The sequence below is a fragment of the Toxotes jaculatrix genome, chromosome 14 (genome assembly GCF_017976425.1).
Source record: "Toxotes jaculatrix isolate fToxJac2 chromosome 14, fToxJac2.pri, whole genome shotgun sequence".
NCBI lineage: Eukaryota > Metazoa > Chordata > Actinopteri > Toxotidae > Toxotes > Toxotes jaculatrix.
The window spans coordinates 10730159-10749784 of record NC_054407.1 but is presented as its reverse complement, the minus strand read 5'-3'; the positions used below and the strand labels follow the sequence as shown (position 1 = coordinate 10749784).

Below are 19626 nucleotides of genomic sequence, written 5' to 3'. Positions count from 1 at the left end.
GCAGCTGCGTGTATGTGTATGTGTGTGTTTGTGTTGTGTATATGTGTATTCATTGTGTCACCAGGTGTTCTGTGAGGTAGAGATGAAGAGGATGTGTTTGTCTCAGGCCAACGCTGATCTGGCCGAGGCTGCTGAGAAATTAGAGGTCATCAGAAAGAAACTCAGTGTAAGTCTTCTAACATCAGTGTTCCTCTCTTTTTCTTTGTGTCTTTGTCTTTAACTTGTGGTTTTCTTTCTTTATTTCTTTCTAAGAAATATAGATTATAATAATCTATACACTCCCACCACACTCTCTCCTCCTGCAGCAGTCTCTCTACAACTCTAATTCCTTGTGGAGGTGTGTTTAATAGCTTCTTGAACTGCCAGTAATTGAATCCCTTCCTACATCCATTCTAGACAAAGGTTAATATGTTGTTTGAGGCGACTGTTTTTGTTTGCTTTTATATATATATTTTTTTTTTACATTGACAGAGCATCAACAGCCATGTATCTTCATATTTTTGGCCGTTCCTCTATTCCTCTCTTTCTCAGGAGCTGGACAGTAGCCTGGAGACTCTGACAACAGCGTTTGAGAAAGCCACATCAGAGAAGCTGCGCTTTCAGGAAGAGGTCAACCGCACCAACAAGACAATAGAACTGGCCAATCGGCTGGTCAAAGGGCTTGAGGTGGGCACAGCAGCGGCCATTAGGAGATCAGTTTGACTTGTGATTTGTGAAAGTTGATTTGATCTGATATTTGATATTGTGCAGTGTCTGTGTGTGTGTACTATGTTTCTATTTTTAATGTTTTACCTACAGTACTGAAGTATTTTGGGAATAAGGAGGTGCTCTGTGTTTCAGAGTGAGAATGTGCGTTGGGCCCACTCAGTGGCTCAGTACCATGAACAGGAGGAAACACTCAGTGGGGACGTCCTCCTAACTGCAGCTTTCATCTCTTACGCCGGTTCCTTCTCCAAGAAGTACAGGAGAGAGCTGCTGGACAACCTCTGGATGCCATTTCTGCGCAGCCAGAAGGTGACAATCCAGAAAACAAGTCGTTCTACCATGAAAAAATTTTTTTTTTCTAAATTCCAAAGTCTATCTTAACATTTGCTGTGATAATCTGCCCTGCGCTCTTTGTGTTTCCATGTGATTCCATCAGCTGCCTATTCTCATAATCAACAGTTTTTTTTTCTCTTTCCTCCCTATCATCTCTCCATCAGATTCCCATCCCCATGACGGAGGGCTTAGATCCAGTGTCAATGCTGACTGATGACGCAATGGTGGCCCAGTGGAACAATGAAGGCCTACCAGGAGACAAAATGTCCACTCAGAACGCGACCATCCTCACTAACTGTGAGTATCGCCATGGTGATGACAGTCCCTTTGCAACAAGCAATATAAACATTGCAGAGCTAGGTTTGTTTTTAATAAACGGGCAAAACTCCACGTGTGAGTCACGTGTGCGTACCTGGTGCAGGTGAGCGCTGGCCTCTCCTCATTGACCCTCAGCTGCAGGGCATCAAGTGGATCAAGAGCCGCTATGGCAGCAGCCTCAAGGTCGTCAACCTGGGACAGCGAGGGTGAGAGAGTGTTTATGCATTTTAATCTGACCATCCTCAAGTAGTCATAAAGGCTTCCAGCATGGATCCTGACAATATCTGAAGTCCTGCTATTCTATATTAAAAATATGTTTTGTTCTCTTTGTGAGAAAGCTTTTACTGTGAAACAGCTGTAGGAAGTGTTAAAGTTTGCTTCGTACATAAGACACACCTGTTACCATCAATGGTTGTCTGCTACTCTAAGCTGTTATTTTGCTGTGTGTGCTGTTTGTTTTGTTTTTTTTTCATTTGTTTTAATTGTAAATGCTCCAGTTATGTAGATGTGATAGAACAGGCCGTAGTGGCGGGTGACACTGTCCTCATCGAGAACCTTGAGGAGACCATTGACCCTGTTATTGACCCTCTGCTGGGACGGCACACAATCAAGAAGGGCAGGTAACACAAAGACACGCAATGTGCTACTGTTCGAAACAACCACCATGTATTCCTCTCACGTTTTCTCTCTACCCTTGCTCCTTTTTTCTTTCTCGCTCCCTCACAGCTGTATAAAGGTCGGGGACAAAGAGTGTTTTTTCCACCCAGGCTTCAGACTAATCCTGCACACTAAATTGGCCAATCCACACTACAAGCCAGAGATTCAAGCCCAGACCACCCTCATTAATTTTACTGTAACCAGGGATGGACTGGAGGACCAGCTCCTGGCTCAGGTGGTGAATCAGGAGAGACCTGACCTCGAGCACCTGAAGGTGGAGTAAATTAAGTTCTTCTTTCCCTTCATTACATGGCCAATTGGTTCACCTTTCTTACAACATAATTCTCTTGAACTTGTATACCAGTTATCACCAGCGTTTTCTTATTAAACTATATAATAATGGCAGGTTCTTGTTCAGTGTAGGTAATTATTTTTTTTAAAGAAATGTTTATATAATCTTCCTACAGAGTGAACTGACCAAACAGCAGAATATGTTTAAGATCGAGCTGAAGCTTCTGGAGGATGAGCTGCTGACCAGGTTGTCTGCTGCAGAGAGCAACTTCCTGGGTGACAACGTGCTGGTGGAGAAGCTCGAGACTACTAAGCACACCGCTGCTGAGATTGAGATGAAGGTAACAGGGCAGTTAGAGCTTTTACAGTATGCAGATTGAATTTTACAGCGAGTCCACTTGTGCTCCACTTCTATTTGTTCTATCTCTACTTCATCCTTTTCATCCCTCGTTCTCAGGTCCTGGAAGCTAAAGTTAATGAGGTGAAGATAAATGAAGCTAGAGAACACTATCGCCCTGTTGCTGTCAGAGCTTCTCTTCTCTACTTTATCATGAATGACCTCAACAAGATAAACCCCATGTACCAGTTCAGTCTGAAGGTAATCAGAAAGAAAACTCGATGACTGATTAACAGCCCAGAAACTGATTATTGGAATTAGGAAGATTCAGATGCTCATAATGAAACTGTCCAGTCTAAATTCTAACATAGCAAAGACATTACTACATTTTTTTTTACTGTATATAATGTCACTAAAAAAACATATGATTTAACAAGAAACCTGTGATGTGGTGTTCATGCAGTGATCATAATCACATCCATTATCCCTCTTGTTCTCAGGCCTTCAACATAGTTTTCCACAAAGCAGTTGAGATGGCGGAGGTCAGTGAGGACGTGAAGAGTAGAGTAAACACCCTCATAGACTGTGTTACCTACTCGAGCTTCAACTACATCAGCAGGGGACTATTTGAGAGAGACAAGCTCACCTTTACTGCACAGCTGGCCTTCCAGGTGTGGCTGTGTATGTGCATGTGTCTTTGTCAGTGTTGGACAGTGTGTGTGTGTGTTTGTGTTTTGACCCTGACTGTGTTCTCCGTCCGTCAGCTGCTCCTGATGAGTAAGGAGATAGATGTGCGAGAGCTAGACTTCCTGCTACGTTTTAACATTGACCACAGTTATATCAGCCCCGTCGACTTTCTGTCCAACTCAGCGTGGAGCGCCATCAAGGTGCCAACACGCACACACACTCACAGAAGTTATTTTTGCTGGTTCACAGAAATAAATTACACCATGAATCACCCCCTGCTGCCATGTTGTCTTTGCCCGCACAGGTGATGAGTTTCACTGATGAGTTTCGTGGTCTGGACCGGGACATTGAAGGTTCTCCCAAACGCTGGAAGAAGATGGTGGAGTCAGAGTGTCCAGAGAAAGAGAAGTTTCCTCAGGAGTGGAAAGGAAAAAGCTCCCTGCAGAAACTCATCATGATGAGAGCCCTGAGGCCTGACCGTATGACGTACGCTCTCAGGTACAGAGGATTTTTTTTTCTTATGTTACTTGTTTGTTTTTTTTATACAGTAAATCTTCTCTTAAATCTTTTCCTCATAATATATTAGTATATTGCTGGCTAATGACTATTTTTTCCCACCTACAATGCATAAAGAGCTTTCAAAATTTGTATTTGTATTTTGTTACAGCTGCATCTAACAAGGCAGGCATTTAAGTCCTTTAGGTTTTCCACTGTTCTATCACTGTTCTTGTAAACCCAGGCTGTTTCTGCTCTTTTTGTTGGCGTTCTATAGGAACTTTGTGGAGGAGAAGCTTGGCGTAAAGTATACAGAGGGCCGAAAGATAGAGTTTGCAAAGTCCTTCAGAGAAAGTGGTCCCACCTCACCTGTGTTCTTCATTCTTTCTCCTGGAGTGGACCCACTTAAAGATGTGGAATCACTGGGTACACTGCACACAAAGCAGCTGCAAACATGCACGGCCTTCATGCACCTACACACAAACACACAAGAGTCATACACACGAGATAGAAAAATAACAAGAGAAATACTATATTGGAAACAATGAGTGTAATTAGTGGCAATAAAAAATATTTTGCAGAGGAAATACAGAGGTTTTTTGTCTGTGTCAACATATAAAAAATTCAGCCCTCTGTGTTCTCAGGAAGGAAGCTGGGTTTCACTATCGACCTTGGGAAGCTTCACAATGTGTCCTTGGGTCAGGGCCAAGAAGCCGTGGCTGAGGTTGCCATGGAGAAGGCTGCCAAGGAGGGCCACTGGGTCATACTGCAGGTCTGGGTGCAAGAAAGATGGCTTTACTTTGAATGTCTGGATACAACAAACACTTTTTTACCATAGGATTGAAATAAATTTAAAGAGAAATGTTCAGACTCTATACATGGTGTTTCACGCTGTCACTGTGAATTTCGATTATGGGTTTCCGTTCCACTGCCTTGCAGAACATCCACCTGGTTGGTCGCTGGCTGGGTTCGCTTGAGAAGCTCCTGGAGCGCTGCTGTGAATACAGTCACCCTGACTACAGGGTGTTTATGAGCGCTGAGCCGGCACCAACTCCCCAGGAGCACATTATCCCGCAGGTAGAGATGCAGTAACATTATCTTAATTCCCCTCATCATCAAACATGTACACATGATGAATGAATGCTCCCCGGTGTCTTGTATTTCACACTGTATTTCAGCTACAGTCTTTATTTACGTTTATGCACTTTCATAGTTGCACTAAATACAGATGTAAATCTTTGTGTCTTATCATGTTTTGCTCAGGGCATTCTGGAAAACGCCATCAAGATCACCAATGAACCTCCTACAGGCATGCACGCCAATCTGCATGCTGCTCTGGATAACTTTGACCAGGTTAGCATCTACTGCCTGCTTTATATTAACAGTACTTATACATTTATTGATTTATTTATTGATTTATTGGCCCCTCTCTAGGACATCCTGGACCAGTGCAGCCGAGAACAGGAGTTTAAGACCATCCTCTTCTCTCTGTGTTACTTCCATGCCTGCGTGGCAGAGAGGAGGAAGTTTGGTCCTCAGGGTTGGAACAGGAAGTATCCCTTCAACACCGGGGACCTGACCATATCAGTGAACGTCCTCTACAACTACCTGGAGGCTAATGCGCAGGTAGGATGCGTTGTTGGTCTTATGAGTGGATGAGGGGTGCGTGTAAGTGTGCTCAGCAAGGTGCCGCGACACGATGAGGATGAGTATGAGTATGATGATGATCGTAATGGACAGTGATTTTCTTGATGATTATGATGATGAAGGTGCCGTGGGAGGACCTAAGGTATCTGTTTGGGGAAATCATGTATGGAGGACACATCACCGATGACTGGGACAGACGTCTCTGCAGAACATACCTAGAAGAATACATGCAGCCCAACCAGGTTTGTATATGTTCTTGTGAGAAGAAGAAAAACAGAGTGAATGTAATGGATTTAATCGTCCACAGGTAGCCAGGGGAGTTTGGCTGACAGTGCCAGTGTGTTCTAGCACATGAGGGCCAAATGTGAACTGGCTCTGGTGCAAACATGGCCACTCACTTTAACTGTGTTTTTGGAGTGTGGACCTGGGACAGTTGGGCTCGGAGTCAGCTCCAGTTTACAGCAGTTGTGCTGCTTTCAAGCCAAAGGCTGCACGTGCAAGGAGAAGAGAGTCTGGCAACCACACCTGCCAGATTTATGCCACTGCTGGACCACAGGATTTTGGCTGCCTTGGGTTGGGATAGTTTTATGTTTTGTGCTGTGTTTGAGATCTGAAACTAAAAATTTGTCTTTCTCTTTTTCCATTTCCCAGTTCGACCGGAAGCTTGCTTTGGCTCCTGGGTTTGTCGTCCCCTCGAACCTGGACTATCAGGTAACTGGAAACAGATCCAGTTTGAGGAAACTGTTTCTTGAAAACGTTTAACCTTTGTAGTCTGACCTTCTTAATGTTCAACATTTTAACTGGTGTGAACAGAAATTCAACCACATCCTGGTGTGTCTGTTATGTGGATGGAAAACAAGTCATGAGTTTAGTCAGCTGTTCACATACACTGAATATATCTGGCTGTAAAACACTTTGAATAAAAATAGTTTTTATGAATAAATAACAGTAACAGATGGATGATGTTTAACCCCCCCCACACACACACACACATCTCCAGGGCTACCATGATTTCATAGATGAGATGCTGCCCCATGAGAGCCCCGTGCATTATGGGTTGCACCCCAACGCAGAGATTGAGTTCCTGACAGTGACGTCAGATAACCTTTTTCACACTCTGCTGGAGCTGCAGTCTCCTGACGCTGTGATGGGAGAGGGAGCCTCACAGACGCTGGAGGAGAAGGTAGCTACGTCTACATGTTCTAATATTTCTTTATTCGATGCAGTGTTTTTATTTCATGATCTGACTGAAGTCTGAACCTCTTCTAAGTTTAGCAAACACACACAGATACTGACGCACATTTATTAATGCAAAAGCAGCAGCTCTAAATTTCCCCATTTAGAGAAACAAGGTGGAGAGGAGCACATCAGCAAATCTAACAACTTCCCTTCCCTCTTATTTCTACTCACTGCACTCACCTTCAAGGTGAAAACCATCTTGGATGAGGTGCTGGAAAAGCTGCCAGAAGAGTACAATATGTCCGACATCACCTCCAAGACAGCGGAGCGGTCCCCGTACATCCTGGTCTGCTTCCAGGAGTGCGAGCGCATGAACACACTCATCTCTGAGATCCGACGTTCGCTCAAGGAGCTTGACCTAGGACTCAAGGTATTCACACACACACACACAAACACACACACACACACACACACACACATACATACATTCAGGCATCAGTTATATGTGTATATATATACATATATATGTGTGTGTGTGTGTGTGTTCATAGTGATATAACAGTTTTTTGTCACAGGGTGAACTGGCCATCTCCTCTGAGATGGAGAAGCTGCAGACGGCCTTGTTCTTTGACAATGTCCCCGATACCTGGACCAAGCTGGCTTATCCCTCCACCTACAGCCTGGCTATATGGTATGTGTGTGTATGTCCGCATGTTTTGAGTTACATACATATATATATTTAGTATTATTGATTGTTGTTAGATTTTGTGTATAAGGAACTGCAGTAAGTGAGGTTAATGTGTTATTACTGTGCTATACTGTGGTGTCATGTGCATGGCACTGTCCCAAAAATGATGTATTTACTATTTGAGATGTTTTAGGGATTATCATGGATTACATGAATATTAATGCATCTGCCTATAGATTTAAATCTTTCTCTCCTCTCTCATTTTGTGTGTGTGTGTGTGTCAGGTATAATGATGTGTTGCAGCGTTGTAAAGAGCTGGACAGCTGGACTCAGGACCTGTCTCTGCCCAGTGTCGTCTGGCTGTCTGGACTTTTCAACCCACAGTCCTTTCTCACTGGTAAACACACATTAGTGCATATAGATTAGAAAGATAAGATGTCCATGTCGTAACACACACCCAATCCCTCGTCTTTTCATCCTGCTCATGCTTTTCAGCTGTGATGCAGTCTCTTGCACGAAAAAACGAGTGGCCCCTGGATAAAGTGAACCTGACAGTGGACGTGACCAAGAAGTTTAAGGAAGAGTTCAACCAGCCTGCCAGGGAGGGTGCATACGTGTATGGACTTTACATGGAAGGTAGACAACCACAGCAAACACTGTCCTCTATTTCCTCTCTGTTGCAGCATGGAGGGGTTTTTTTTTTCTTAATTAATCCTCAACCCATGAACTCCCACAGGAGCAAGATGGGACACTCAGGCAGGAGTGATCACTGAGGCCCGTCTAAAAGAACTGACCCCTCCAATGCCTGTTGTCTCAGTCCGAGCTGTGCCCAACGACCGCCAGGAGACCAGGAATATCTACGAATGTCCGCTCTACAAGACCAAGATCAGAGGGCCCACGTTTGTGTGGACTTTCAGCCTCAAAACCAGGGAGCGGCCCGCCAAGTGGGTTCTGGCTGGAGTGGCTCTGCTGCTGAGTGTGTGAGAAGGAGTTTAGAGGTCAGGAGTCAAGATTTAGACCTCCTCCTTAGTTGAGAGGAATTTATTTTTATTGGACAAGCTAGATGTAAAGTATTTCGTAAAATCTTTAGTACAATATAAACATTTTACTGGAGTACGAAGGCTAACTCTAGTGAAGCAAAATCACAGGAAGTGAATCAGCTTCTTTTCTTTTTTTTTTATTGAAAAATGATAAAATGTACAGAGAGAAATGCCAAAAAATTCACGCCCTAGATCACAGTTAGAACTGATAAAGTCAAAGCTTGTTTTGAACAAATCAAATCTACAAACTAACAAGATACCTTATAAGCAGGAGAGGAAAAAAAATAAATCAGACAGTGCTGCATCATTAGAGCGGCACTCGAGTGTGTTATTTTTTGAACACTTGTACCTCTTACAGTATGTTATGCAGCAGTTTTAATAGCACATTAAATTACACAGGTGAAATCATTCTGTCAACATGACAACCGCTAATTGTCTTTTTGCTCCGTCCTACTTCACAGTACACATGGGTGTAGTATTCATCCATTCAATAAAAAAAAATAAAATTAACAAAAGAAATGTGTGTATACCAGCTCTTTTTCAACTGGAGATTCTAATGCACATACTGTAGCTCAGATACTGTATGTGCTGACAAGTCAAAATCTTAGTAGTTTGGCCTCTGTGTGTATTTCTATGTGTGTATTCTGTGTGTGTGTGTGTGTGTGTATGTGTGTGCTAACATGCTTTCTAGTCACTGTCAGACCAGTCGAGCTCCATCATGTCCATGGCTGCAGTAGCCATGTTGATCTTGGTTCCGTGCCGCACGCTGCAGCTCTTCACAGAGTTCTGATTGGACGAGGCCCGCATGCTCACCTGCACCCCCGAGTGGCCGATGACGCCTACTTCGCCCCTAATCTTTTGGCTGATGGATTCGCTGAGGTCGCCTCTGACCCCCTGAACTACGACACCCACGTCGCTCCTGTGACCCCTGACCCCCAGCTCACTCCTGACTCCGTGACTCACCACCTTCCCTCCCAGGTCGCCCATGTTCATGTTCATGTCCATGTCGCCCAGTCTCTCCATGTCCCCCATCTCATCCATGTCTAATGACAGCATGTCGCCCAAACCCCCCAAACTCCCGTGGAGACCCTTGAACATGGTCGGGAGCCGCCCTCCTTCAATTCCTCCCTCCATCCCTCTGTCATTTAGTCTGTCCCCAAATTTTTCGACCTCCCATCCTCCCTCTTTCTCCCTCTCCCCCTCCGCCTCTCCAAACCCACCTGAGTATCCTCGGACTATGGTTGTCACCCTGCTCCTCTGCATGCCCCCTCTCTCCCTGTCCCCCTCCTCCCATGTCCTCTCCTCCCTCTCCACCACACCACCTGGGAAGCTCCGGAGCGTCACCTGCACTCTTCCTCCCTCCTTACTCCCACTATCATCCCTCTCCCTCTGCCCCCAGCCTTTCTCCTCCAGGGTTCCTTCGTCTTCCTCGTCCTCCTCTCCGAACCTCCCCTGCAAACCGAGGAGCATGGCGTGTAGCCTCCCGCTGTCGAGCGAACCCATCCCCCTCTCCAGCACCGCACTGCTCCCCCTCTCCGTGTCCCCGTTGCTGAGCGTGCGGAAGAGGGAGCTGACGCCGGCACTGCTGACCCCCGTATTGTTGGAGTCCTGAGAGTGCGAGCGGAAGAAAGAACCAGAGGAACCAATGGACATTGGCGTGAAGAACTGTTAAAGCCAGAGAGAGAAGGGAAGAGGAGGAGGGCAAAGGTCATAAAAAGGTAAGAGATGATTTTGCTTTCAGCTGTCTGAACAGATTTGCGGTTACTTAATTCCACTTTTACACACTGGTGAGATGTTTGAGCGCTCCATGAGTAGGGAGGTCGGGCTGGGAGTCATGTTGGACCTCTCCATCAGCCTCTCCTCCCACAGTCTGAGCCTCCTCTCCCTCTCCTCCAGCTCCTTCTCTTTGGAGTAAAGTTCCCTCTCCAGCTTGCGAAGGCGCTCCAGGGTCGACTCGATTTCACACCTGCGGTATTTGCACACAGAGCGCAGACAGAGTATCAGCGATCTGTTGTGACTTTTTACAGGCACGTGTGGCCTCGTTTTAACAGCAACTTTACTGCAGCCGCAAAATAAGTGACAAAGCCTCAGACAAAGGAAACAGGGACTGAAAAATGTTTCAGAAACACATGAATATTGCTAAAAATTTATTTAAGGCATTCCTTGGATCACTCATGATTGATATGATTTTCTACATACTGTGGAATTGGCTTAAAGTTAATAATAATGACTTCAGTTATTTGGCTTGGAGCAAAGCTGCAGCTCTGAAACATGGTGGCAACATTACAAGACAAAAATCAGTATAATCTAATTTGCTGTTGAAGACGGCATGACATAATGAATTTACTATTCCTGCACAACACAACATTGCTTATGCAGAAAGTTACCCATGTGTCATCAGTGAGAACATTTCACTGCAGTACTGTCTGCTACCACAAGAGGTCACTGTGGGAGTTAGTGAGTGAGTCTACGAACCTGCATTCACAAACACAATCAGCTCTCACAACAACTAAATATAGACAAGAGATCTGACGCACAGCCATACCTCCTCCTGTGTTCCTGCCATACCTCCCTGTTCATTCATCCCGCCCCTTCACCTCCCTCACTTTCCCTCCCTCCCTCTCCTCCTCCTCCTCCTCCTCCTCCCCTCCCCTTGTCCAAGTTTTTCCACCCATATCCAAAACTTCACTCAGAATTGATTGCCTCGCTGTACTCGTGTTAAATATGCACAGAATCTTGCACCTTCTATCCTCTGCTCCTTCCTCCACCCCCACCCCCCTGTCATCTGTCCACTCTTGTTTCCCCTCTATCCTCAGTGTTTTAGATTTCACATGCACCCAATACATTTCTGTTCCTCCCTGAACTTCTCCTCTTCTTCAGTTCATACTTGATTTCTCCACCACCTCTTGCCTGTTCCCCCTCCCCACCCCTCCCCTGCCTTTCTCCCCGTGGTGGAGCGAGGGCAGAGTGGAGGAGTGGAGGAATCTCTTCCATGGACACTTTCCAGAGAGCTTATTATAGACTGAAGTAGAGTACAGGGTCACACATTCAACTTCTCTCCTGAGCTTTAGAGTCCACAGAGCTATGTATGTATATGTGTGTGTGTGTGTGAGTACAGGCTGTGGTTCTGTTGAATTTGTGTGCATGCATATTGAGTTTTATTTGGAGTAGAGTACAGTATGCCGCAGACTGCATTTGTCATTCTGACTAGAGACCAAGACTTTACTGTGTACAAATTACAGATGGCACCTCCTGCTCAGACACAGTGCAGATATCACTGCTTTCCTTTGGATGTGTGTGTGTGTGTGTGTGTGTGTGTGTGTGTGTGTGTGTGTGTGTGTGTGTGTGTGTGTGTGTGTGTGTGTGTGTGTGTGTGTGTGTGTGTGTGTGTGTGTGTGTGTGTGTGTGTGTGTGTATACCTCCACTGGTCCTTGTTATGTAGGAAGGAGTTACACTGGTCCGGTAGTCTGCTGTCGTTGGCCATGGTCTCCAGAGTTACCAGCACCTGCTTAAACTGTGGACGCTCCTGGATACACACAAGGCAAAATAACAACCTGTCATACCTATTTTTTTAAAAATATCTTTTTAAAAAAAGTGTACAAATGAGGCACGATATCAGTTTAATTTGTTTTAAAAGATAATCTTTGGATCCTTCTTTATCTCACCTTTGGGTCCGCTTGCCAACATTTCCTCATCAGCTCAGCAAAGCTTGCCGGACAGCTGGTGGGGATGGTCAGCCTCTAGATATGAATATACACAAACACAGGCAAACACAAGACACAGAAGCATTCACTTTTCACTTTTCACAGAAAAGTCATATCTGGCCACTTTTTTAATAACAATTGAACCTACTAAGAAACCATTTAAAATGCCTGAAAAATGATCTTTTTCATGAGTAAATAAGCAACAGTCTATGAGACTATGAGTCTAAAGCACAGTTTCTGTACTTAGGCACAGTGACACTTTGAGCTAAATGCATGAACCTGTACCAAATTTCATGGCAATCCATTCAATACTTATCAAGACATTTCACTAAAAGCCAAAAACATTTAACATAGCTAGAGGCTGCTAGTCTTTAGTCAATTTATTAAGAGTTCAACGCTCAAAAACTCAGCTGTGGTGCTTGGAAACACAAGAAAATAACCCCACAACTGCCGTCTCATTTTGAATCAAATATTGCTGAATCCTGATTGGTTCTCCGGAGTAACACAGAGAAAAAAACTAAACACAGAAATGTACAATGTAAAATAAACACAACTGATCTAGCTTTGTTAGAAAAGATTGTGTTTTATGAAGAAACCCATCACCCACAGTAAAAAGTTGAGACAATAGGTTTTCAGGGCCTTTAAAAAATAGTCCCTACTCCAGGGATGAAAAAAAAGAAACAGGCACATTATGAGACACAGGGACTGTTTTAATAGACTATTTTTGAGTGTTTATAGATTTAAATTGCAGTCAGGTTCAATCATTTGTTGAATTTAAAATGTACACTCCAGTCAAAATTGTTTGACACAAAATAGAAAAATATAAAAGTGCCCGCGGGTCCTTGTTTATCTTTCTCTAATATTGTAAACTGTAGCACCGCGCCACTGAGATAATGCTCCCGCATTAAAGATCCCCCTGGCATCACCAGAGGTCTGAATGAGCCCAGACAGCCCCATAGTACCGTGCAGTAAGTGGAAACAGTTTTTCTGTGGGGATTAATCCTAAAATATCACAGACTGTGTGCGGAAAGAGGGCAAGTTAGAGGGTCAAGAAGAGGTATAGCAGTGGAGGGGAAAATCAGAGGGAGACTGGGAAAGAGAACGAGAGGGAGAGTTATTTAGGGAGAGTATTTGGAGATTAGCCAACGGCTACGCAGGAATCATGTTCTCCGAGTTGTTTGTTGGTCCCCAGTGTGTGCGAGAGAGTGTGTGTGTGTGTGTGGCTGTTGAAGGGGATTCATGCACGTCAATAACCAAAACACATACATTGTATAACCATCATCCCCCACCACCCATAAACCTCTTGAATCAACTCTCCAATCGCTGCAGTCCTTCCTCTACCCCCTGCCTCTTTCTCTCTCTCTCTCTCTCTCTCTCTCTCTCTCTCTCTCTCTCTCTCTTTCTCTCTCTCTCTCTGTGTCTGTCTGCCTCTTTCTCTCTCTCTCCCTCTCTCTCTCTCTCGTAAAGGCTTTAGCCAGGGGGGAGTCTGGCCGAGCTCCACTGCTGTGTATCCAGGCCTTACAAGAGCAGAGAACTGACATCAGGCCTAAAAATACCCAGCCTCAGCCTCACCAGCTCACAGTGGAAACCATGAGAGCATCGCATTGTTCCTCCAGCCTTCTCAACCTCTGCTGGGGCTACATGCCTACAGGGTGTTCACAAAGGTGTGTCTAGGTGTGTGTGTTTGTGTGTAGGTTACCTCTTGTTTTTCCACCACCAGCCATGCAACCTGCAGCCCCTCGAAGCCTTTGAAAGGAACCTCCCGAGTCAGCATCTCCCACAGCACCTGGACACAGAACGCACCGTATTGGTTCATTCAAACAGACATGAGCATTTTCTTAGGTAGTTTTAACGATGTTTGATTAGACCAGTTTGATTTCTGGCCTTACAATACTCACCACGCCGTAGGAGTAGGTGTCACAGGTCTCAGACACAGGCAGGCTCTGAATGACTTCAGGAGCCATCCAGGGGAAAGTGCCCACCACCGTCATATGGGTGGTGTGGGAGAGGAACTTAGATGCCCCAAAATCACAAATCTGAAATCCCGACAGAGAGGGAGGGGAGGAGAGAGAGAGAACAGTGAGGGGAAACTCAAAACATAAACCAAGTGCGTGAACTGAAAATGAAAATGTGGTTCTCCATAAATCACTGTCACAAACCTTCAGCACTTTGTCTGCTGTCATTACCACTGTAAGGGAGAGAACAGAGAAACCAGTCAAATCTGTGTGGGGATGTGCAAAAGAAGGAAACTCAGAGTTTGAGGAACAAATCAGGCCATATGTTACCGTTCCGTGACTTGAGGTCTCTGTGAATGACTTTGACTGGAGCTTCTGCATGGAGGTAATGCATCCCTGAAAGAAAGACCACATCTAATAAGTGCTAAATAAAAACAAGACACTTTTAATGAGGTTACTTAAAGTCTGGCAGCAATTTTTGGGCTCAGTCTTACACATGAACTTGGGTTAAAAGATTTTACGCTAAAAACAAAATAAAAAAAATATGAGGCACTGCTATGATGAGGCTACAATTAATAATTACTGATACTGTATGTGATTTATTCATTTAATCACATTAAAATCTGAATCTAAATCTTTCTCCTCAATCCACCACCATCATTTGCCAGTGGAGTGATCTTTCATCTGTCTTCCTTTTTTTTTTCTTTTTTAACTTCCAGATGCTTAAAACTCCTGTTTCCAGCACATGTATCCATCACATGCCAGAAGCGCATCTGCTGAAGTAAAACGCTTTGTTTATTTAATGGTTTGTAAATTCATTTCTCCCGTGGCAGTTGCTAATGATTAAAAAGCAAATAAAAAGCTGTGTAAATTATAACCTCTGGTATATGATGAGTAGAGTATAATAAAATACAGGACCCTGGTGATCGTATCAGTGCTTGGCTCTTGAGATTAAACGATAAAAACCCCTGACACGAGGATGTTTAATTTGCATAATTTCCTCAGCTGTACCTTTGGCTATCTGTATGGCCCATGCCATGATCTGCTCCATGTCCATCTCCTCACTCTGCTCACTGGAGAGGTACTCATACAGAGACCCTCCACTAGCATATTCTGCAAGAAGTGAAACACAAACACATACACACAAACAATGGTTATTATGAGAGAATTACATTACACAACAACATTATAGATGAATACAGATGTATCAGCAGACTGCATTTAATCTGTCACACTGGGAACATCTGTTTGAGTTAGAGCGTTAAACTCTTTAAACACTGACATATAAATATCTTCTATTATAATGTACAGCATTTTCTAAAAGAGGTGATTGTCGTTCTAAATAAAGTGAAATACCTTAAGTCTTTTTTTTGTTTACTTGTTTGGACAGTCTCTGTACCGTGGCCAATCTACCTCTGTATCTTAAAATGTGTGAGAAACATCACACACGGTTACTTGCTGCACACTAAACAGACCAAGAGAGAAGCCAGTTCGAATCAGTGGAAAAGTACACAACCTTCACACCTTGACTGTCTAATCCAGATTATCTCTGAACTTTCAACCTTTCTCATTTTCCTGTAGCGTTTGACAGTTCAAAGAGACAAGTGGAGAGACAGAGGATCCTGTCCGATGCAAGGCCTGTGTAACCCGGTGGGTAGAGAATGGAAAAATCTGCCTCTTAAAAGGACTAAATGTTACCATTTGAAAGTTCACTGGGGCCAAAATCTGTCTCCTGAACCAATTCTCATTTATGCCTACTGTACTTTTTTATTTTTAGTAAGCTTTGTGCTTGGTGGGACTCAGCTGCAGTGAGAATTATTACTGGCGTAGTGGTCTGTAGTGGTGTGTCGGTGCTTTATCTTAACCATATGACTCCATCCAGGATTACAACCACATCCAAACATGCTGGTCTCAGTTACAAATGTCCTGCCAGGAAACGCAGCAAGAACCAGCGCTCAGAGTACGCTCCAATACTTAAAAACACACACATAAACACTGGTCGGCAATCAGAACATGTGCTAACGTGTCCGTAAGTGGGACGTCTAGGATCAAATACAAACTAATAAAGTTGATATATATATACACACACACACTTGTGTAGTTTTATTTGAGAAAACAATCTGCCCTGACTGTAACCCTCTCATGCCTAACCTTAAACCTTGACCCGACCTAATGTCACTTATTTCCATTAGAGCTTAACCCCAGAGATAATTATACACATCTTACTTTGCAGCACACATTTTTCAATAGGATAACAGTTATCTGAATGAAGTTAGAGATTAAACAACCACACTTAAAGGTTTTATGTTCATGTGAGAACATTTAGAAGGATAAATGGTTTTCACAGACACACACATGCACACACACTCATGTGAGGTCTGACCTGTGACAATGCCATAGTTGGGAGATTCCAGCACGGCTCCATAAAACTGAATGATGTTCTTATGACTCAGGACACTGAGTATCTCAGCCTGGATGAGGAAAAGAGAAACACAGGGATATGAACAACTTCATTAGGAGCCAACATCAGTTTTCCAATATCTGACACTGGCAAGGAAACATGACCTTTAAAGAAAATAATCATTCCTGATAGCATGTAAGATGAAGATTTAAGAGCTTTTTTATTGACTTGCTATCCAAGTTAAAACAAAATCCTGAGGGACAGTGTCTCCAGGATGTCTGAACTGATGAGGTCTGAACCTCTCTCATACCACAGGTTGAGTCTCCAAACAAAGACCTTTCTCACTGCTGCGACAAACATGCCATTGATCTGAAGTGACATATGCAGGCCGTAACCCCTGCATATGTGGAATATGTAACTGTTGCCAAGCAACATAATAACTAACCATCAATTTCACAAAATCACACAAAAACTGCAACTGAACACCAAAATGTTTTCTGAATAAACAGTTTTTCTTCCAAAGAGCAATTGAGCTCTTTGTGATATTCCCATCACATATTCCATGTGTGAAGTTACCAGCGTACAGACATCGGCTTGTCTCATACAGCTTTAGATTTATGAAAACGGTGGTGGTGTACATTAAAGTACAGTTTTTAGGTATTTGTATTTTACATTTGAAGCTACTTTACACTTACACTCCACTGCATTTAAGAGAGATTTATTACCACGTCTTAATCCACTATTTATATCTTATATCTGGCTTCTTATTACTTTTCAGATTAAGAGCTTATGGAGCAAAGCTTTATAAAATTAGTCATTGTAATAGATTAAACTACAATATATGAAATTAAATCCACTTAGACCAACCACAACATTGAAGTACATTTTACTGTAATAGATCATTAATAATAATAATCCAATAATATAACACAGAGGCTATTCTGCATAATCACTTTTACTTTTGTTACTATAAGCATATTTTGTTGCTATTATGTGCTTTTACTCAAGTAAATTTTAAATGCAGGACTTCTGCTTGTAATAGTGTAGTTATTATAGTGTGGTGCTTCTACTTTCATCTAAATAAATGGTTTGAGTACGTCTTCCACCGCTGTGTACAAGTACAGTGTTTGTGCAAATATCCAAGACCAGATAAAATATGATTTTAACGCAAGCGTATCCAAAAGCAGCTCCGTTTCACACCAAGTGTTGCAGGAAAAGATTCATGAAGAACCCACTGAGCTGCAGTTGTGCCACGATCCATCAATTTGTATTTACACTAGACCTGCACACACAGTTTTCCATGTCTGCCCACCCTCCATGTGTTTGTGTGTGGGTGTGAGAAAGAGAGTGTGGGAGAAATAAATCAAACAAGAAATCAAACTCTAGTTTGATGCAGTTGGACCGTGTGTGACAGTTTGTCCTTAAAATCAGAACCTTTGCATTGTCTTTGTAATTTTATTGTCTTCTCATTGTATTGTTTAAAACCTGCTGCCACAACAGCAACACTATGCCCAATTCACCCACAGGTCGGCCTAACTTCCTGACACTGGGTTGTGAACCTCCACCACACCAGTATTAATAACATGGAAGGAAATTATGTTTGGATTACCACCAGGGTCATACTCATGGAGAACCACCCGGCCTGGACTGAAAGGCATTAAAGCCCCAAATGACCACACAACTCGCCCTGACATACAATGGGAGGAACAAGGGAGTGCTGGCATAAATAAAACGGCTCCATCCACAAAAGAGGGGGAGGAGGAGGGAGGGGGGGCCGACAAAGAGAGGTATGTTTAAGATAAACACATGTTCAACGGCAGACAACAGGGGAGGAGGGGGAGGGAGGGGTGTACGAGTTCAATCTCGAGAATCTGGGAAATAAGTGGAAATTGATTTATGTTGGAGTTCAGAGCGGTGTGTGCCACAGAGGAGCTGACAGGAGCTGTGGATATGTCGTGTGCGACTCTGCTACAGAAGTGTTACGATTGCTCTGTGTGTGTTTATGTGTGCGTGTGTGTGTGTGTGTATTTTTTCCCTCCTTACCTCTTTGTCAATCTTCAGAAGTTTCTTCACAGCCACTTCCTTGTCCTGGGATATCCAGAGGGCTCTGTAGACGCTCCCGAAGCTGCCTCCTCCACAGTTCTCATAGAAGAGCAGGTCCTCATGCTTTATCTGCACAAACGACGAGCCAGGGGACGACATGGCATACTGACTCACGCGCACGCACACACACACATACACACACGGAGCCCAAAAGCGTGCACGCCCAAGCACCAACCGCTGCCCCGAAAAGTGTATACAATTCACGGATCAGCACGCAGCAAGAGAAGGATAAGAAATGAAGAGAGGCGGAGTAGTTTCCTCTACAGGCTCGGGGTGAATGTTGTCAGTCGGCAGGAGAGATTGTCAGAGAGAAGAAACCAGAAAGTGCTGGAAAGAGAGAGAGAAGTTTGCTCCCCGTGAGTCTGGAAAAGTCAAAGCCCTGCTGTCACTCCTAGACAAGGTATTACATTGCCTAATAGTGGTGATCCAGTGTAACTACAATACAGAACAGACACACACAGACCATTAAGATGAAGGGGAGGTGAGTGTTTGAGTGTGTGTAAGTTACGGTTTGCAGTCAGTGTGTGCAGTCGGCCTGTAGCAGACACACTGTTCAAATATGGTCACTGGCATCCAGGGCATTCCTTCTTCCTGGATAACTGTGGCTATATAAAGATCTCCATACACTACATGTGCACGCACACACACACACACACACACACACACACACACGCACACATACACACACACACAGACAGAGATATATAGCTCTAGCCTATACTGTGTCAGACATTGTAAATCAGTTAGCAATGAGGCTGACTGCCAGACATACCTAAATCCATCTCTCACACACTCTGTAGCTAAAAACACGCACACACTCGAGAAGCCAGGCAGGGACAGCGCGCGCGTGTGTTACTCAGCCCGACAGGAATGACCTAGTGACATCATCAAACAGGACAGCCGTGCTGACATCACTGAGTAGGGACAGGTGAGATCAGCAGGGACAAATCTGAGTTGTTGACAGTAATCAAGTGTAAAAGTAGACCCCACAGTGATTCACTGAATAAATGTAGCATGACTTAAAGGCTGAGGGCTTGTTAGTAGCTCCTGGAAGCTGTAATAAATTATTACACCTAAGAGAACAGA

General features: G+C 43.9%; 2 protein-coding genes across 2 annotated transcripts in view; one reads left to right on the top strand and one right to left on the bottom strand.

Moving 5' to 3' along the window:
* dnah9l (dynein, axonemal, heavy polypeptide 9 like) overlaps nt 1–8321 on the top strand; it is a 34204-nt gene extending 25883 nt beyond the window's left edge. The window contains exons 66-90 of the mRNA XM_041054686.1: nt 65–166; nt 532–666; nt 841–1014; nt 1203–1335; nt 1460–1562; nt 1854–1976; nt 2083–2287; nt 2481–2645; nt 2762–2902; nt 3142–3312; nt 3406–3528; nt 3633–3826; nt 4101–4249; nt 4468–4595; nt 4763–4900; nt 5087–5176; nt 5258–5449; nt 5593–5712; nt 6122–6181; nt 6471–6653; nt 6897–7079; nt 7225–7340; nt 7622–7734; nt 7833–7973; nt 8074–8321. Coding sequence (XP_040910620.1) covers nt 65–166; nt 532–666; nt 841–1014; nt 1203–1335; nt 1460–1562; nt 1854–1976; nt 2083–2287; nt 2481–2645; nt 2762–2902; nt 3142–3312; nt 3406–3528; nt 3633–3826; nt 4101–4249; nt 4468–4595; nt 4763–4900; nt 5087–5176; nt 5258–5449; nt 5593–5712; nt 6122–6181; nt 6471–6653; nt 6897–7079; nt 7225–7340; nt 7622–7734; nt 7833–7973; nt 8074–8321 — 3630 coding nt within the window. The remainder of the gene's footprint in view (nt 1–64; nt 167–531; nt 667–840; nt 1015–1202; nt 1336–1459; nt 1563–1853; nt 1977–2082; nt 2288–2480; nt 2646–2761; nt 2903–3141; nt 3313–3405; nt 3529–3632; nt 3827–4100; nt 4250–4467; nt 4596–4762; nt 4901–5086; nt 5177–5257; nt 5450–5592; nt 5713–6121; nt 6182–6470; nt 6654–6896; nt 7080–7224; nt 7341–7621; nt 7735–7832; nt 7974–8073) is intronic.
* Nucleotides 8322–8373: 52 nt separating this feature from the next.
* Nucleotides 8374–18913, bottom strand: LOC121193770 (mitogen-activated protein kinase kinase kinase mlk-1-like). Its single transcript, XM_041056235.1, has 11 exons — nt 18481–18913; nt 16420–16507; nt 15048–15149; nt 14367–14432; nt 14241–14269; nt 13980–14117; nt 13781–13867; nt 12043–12117; nt 11797–11903; nt 10163–10343; nt 8374–10042 (listed from the first exon to the last, which is right to left on the bottom strand). Exons 1-11 carry the CDS (start codon nt 18637–18639, stop codon nt 9065–9067), a joined length of 2010 nt encoding a protein of 669 aa, XP_040912169.1. The 5' UTR covers nt 18640–18913; the 3' UTR covers nt 8374–9064.
* Between the last annotated feature and the right edge of the window lie 713 nt (nt 18914–19626).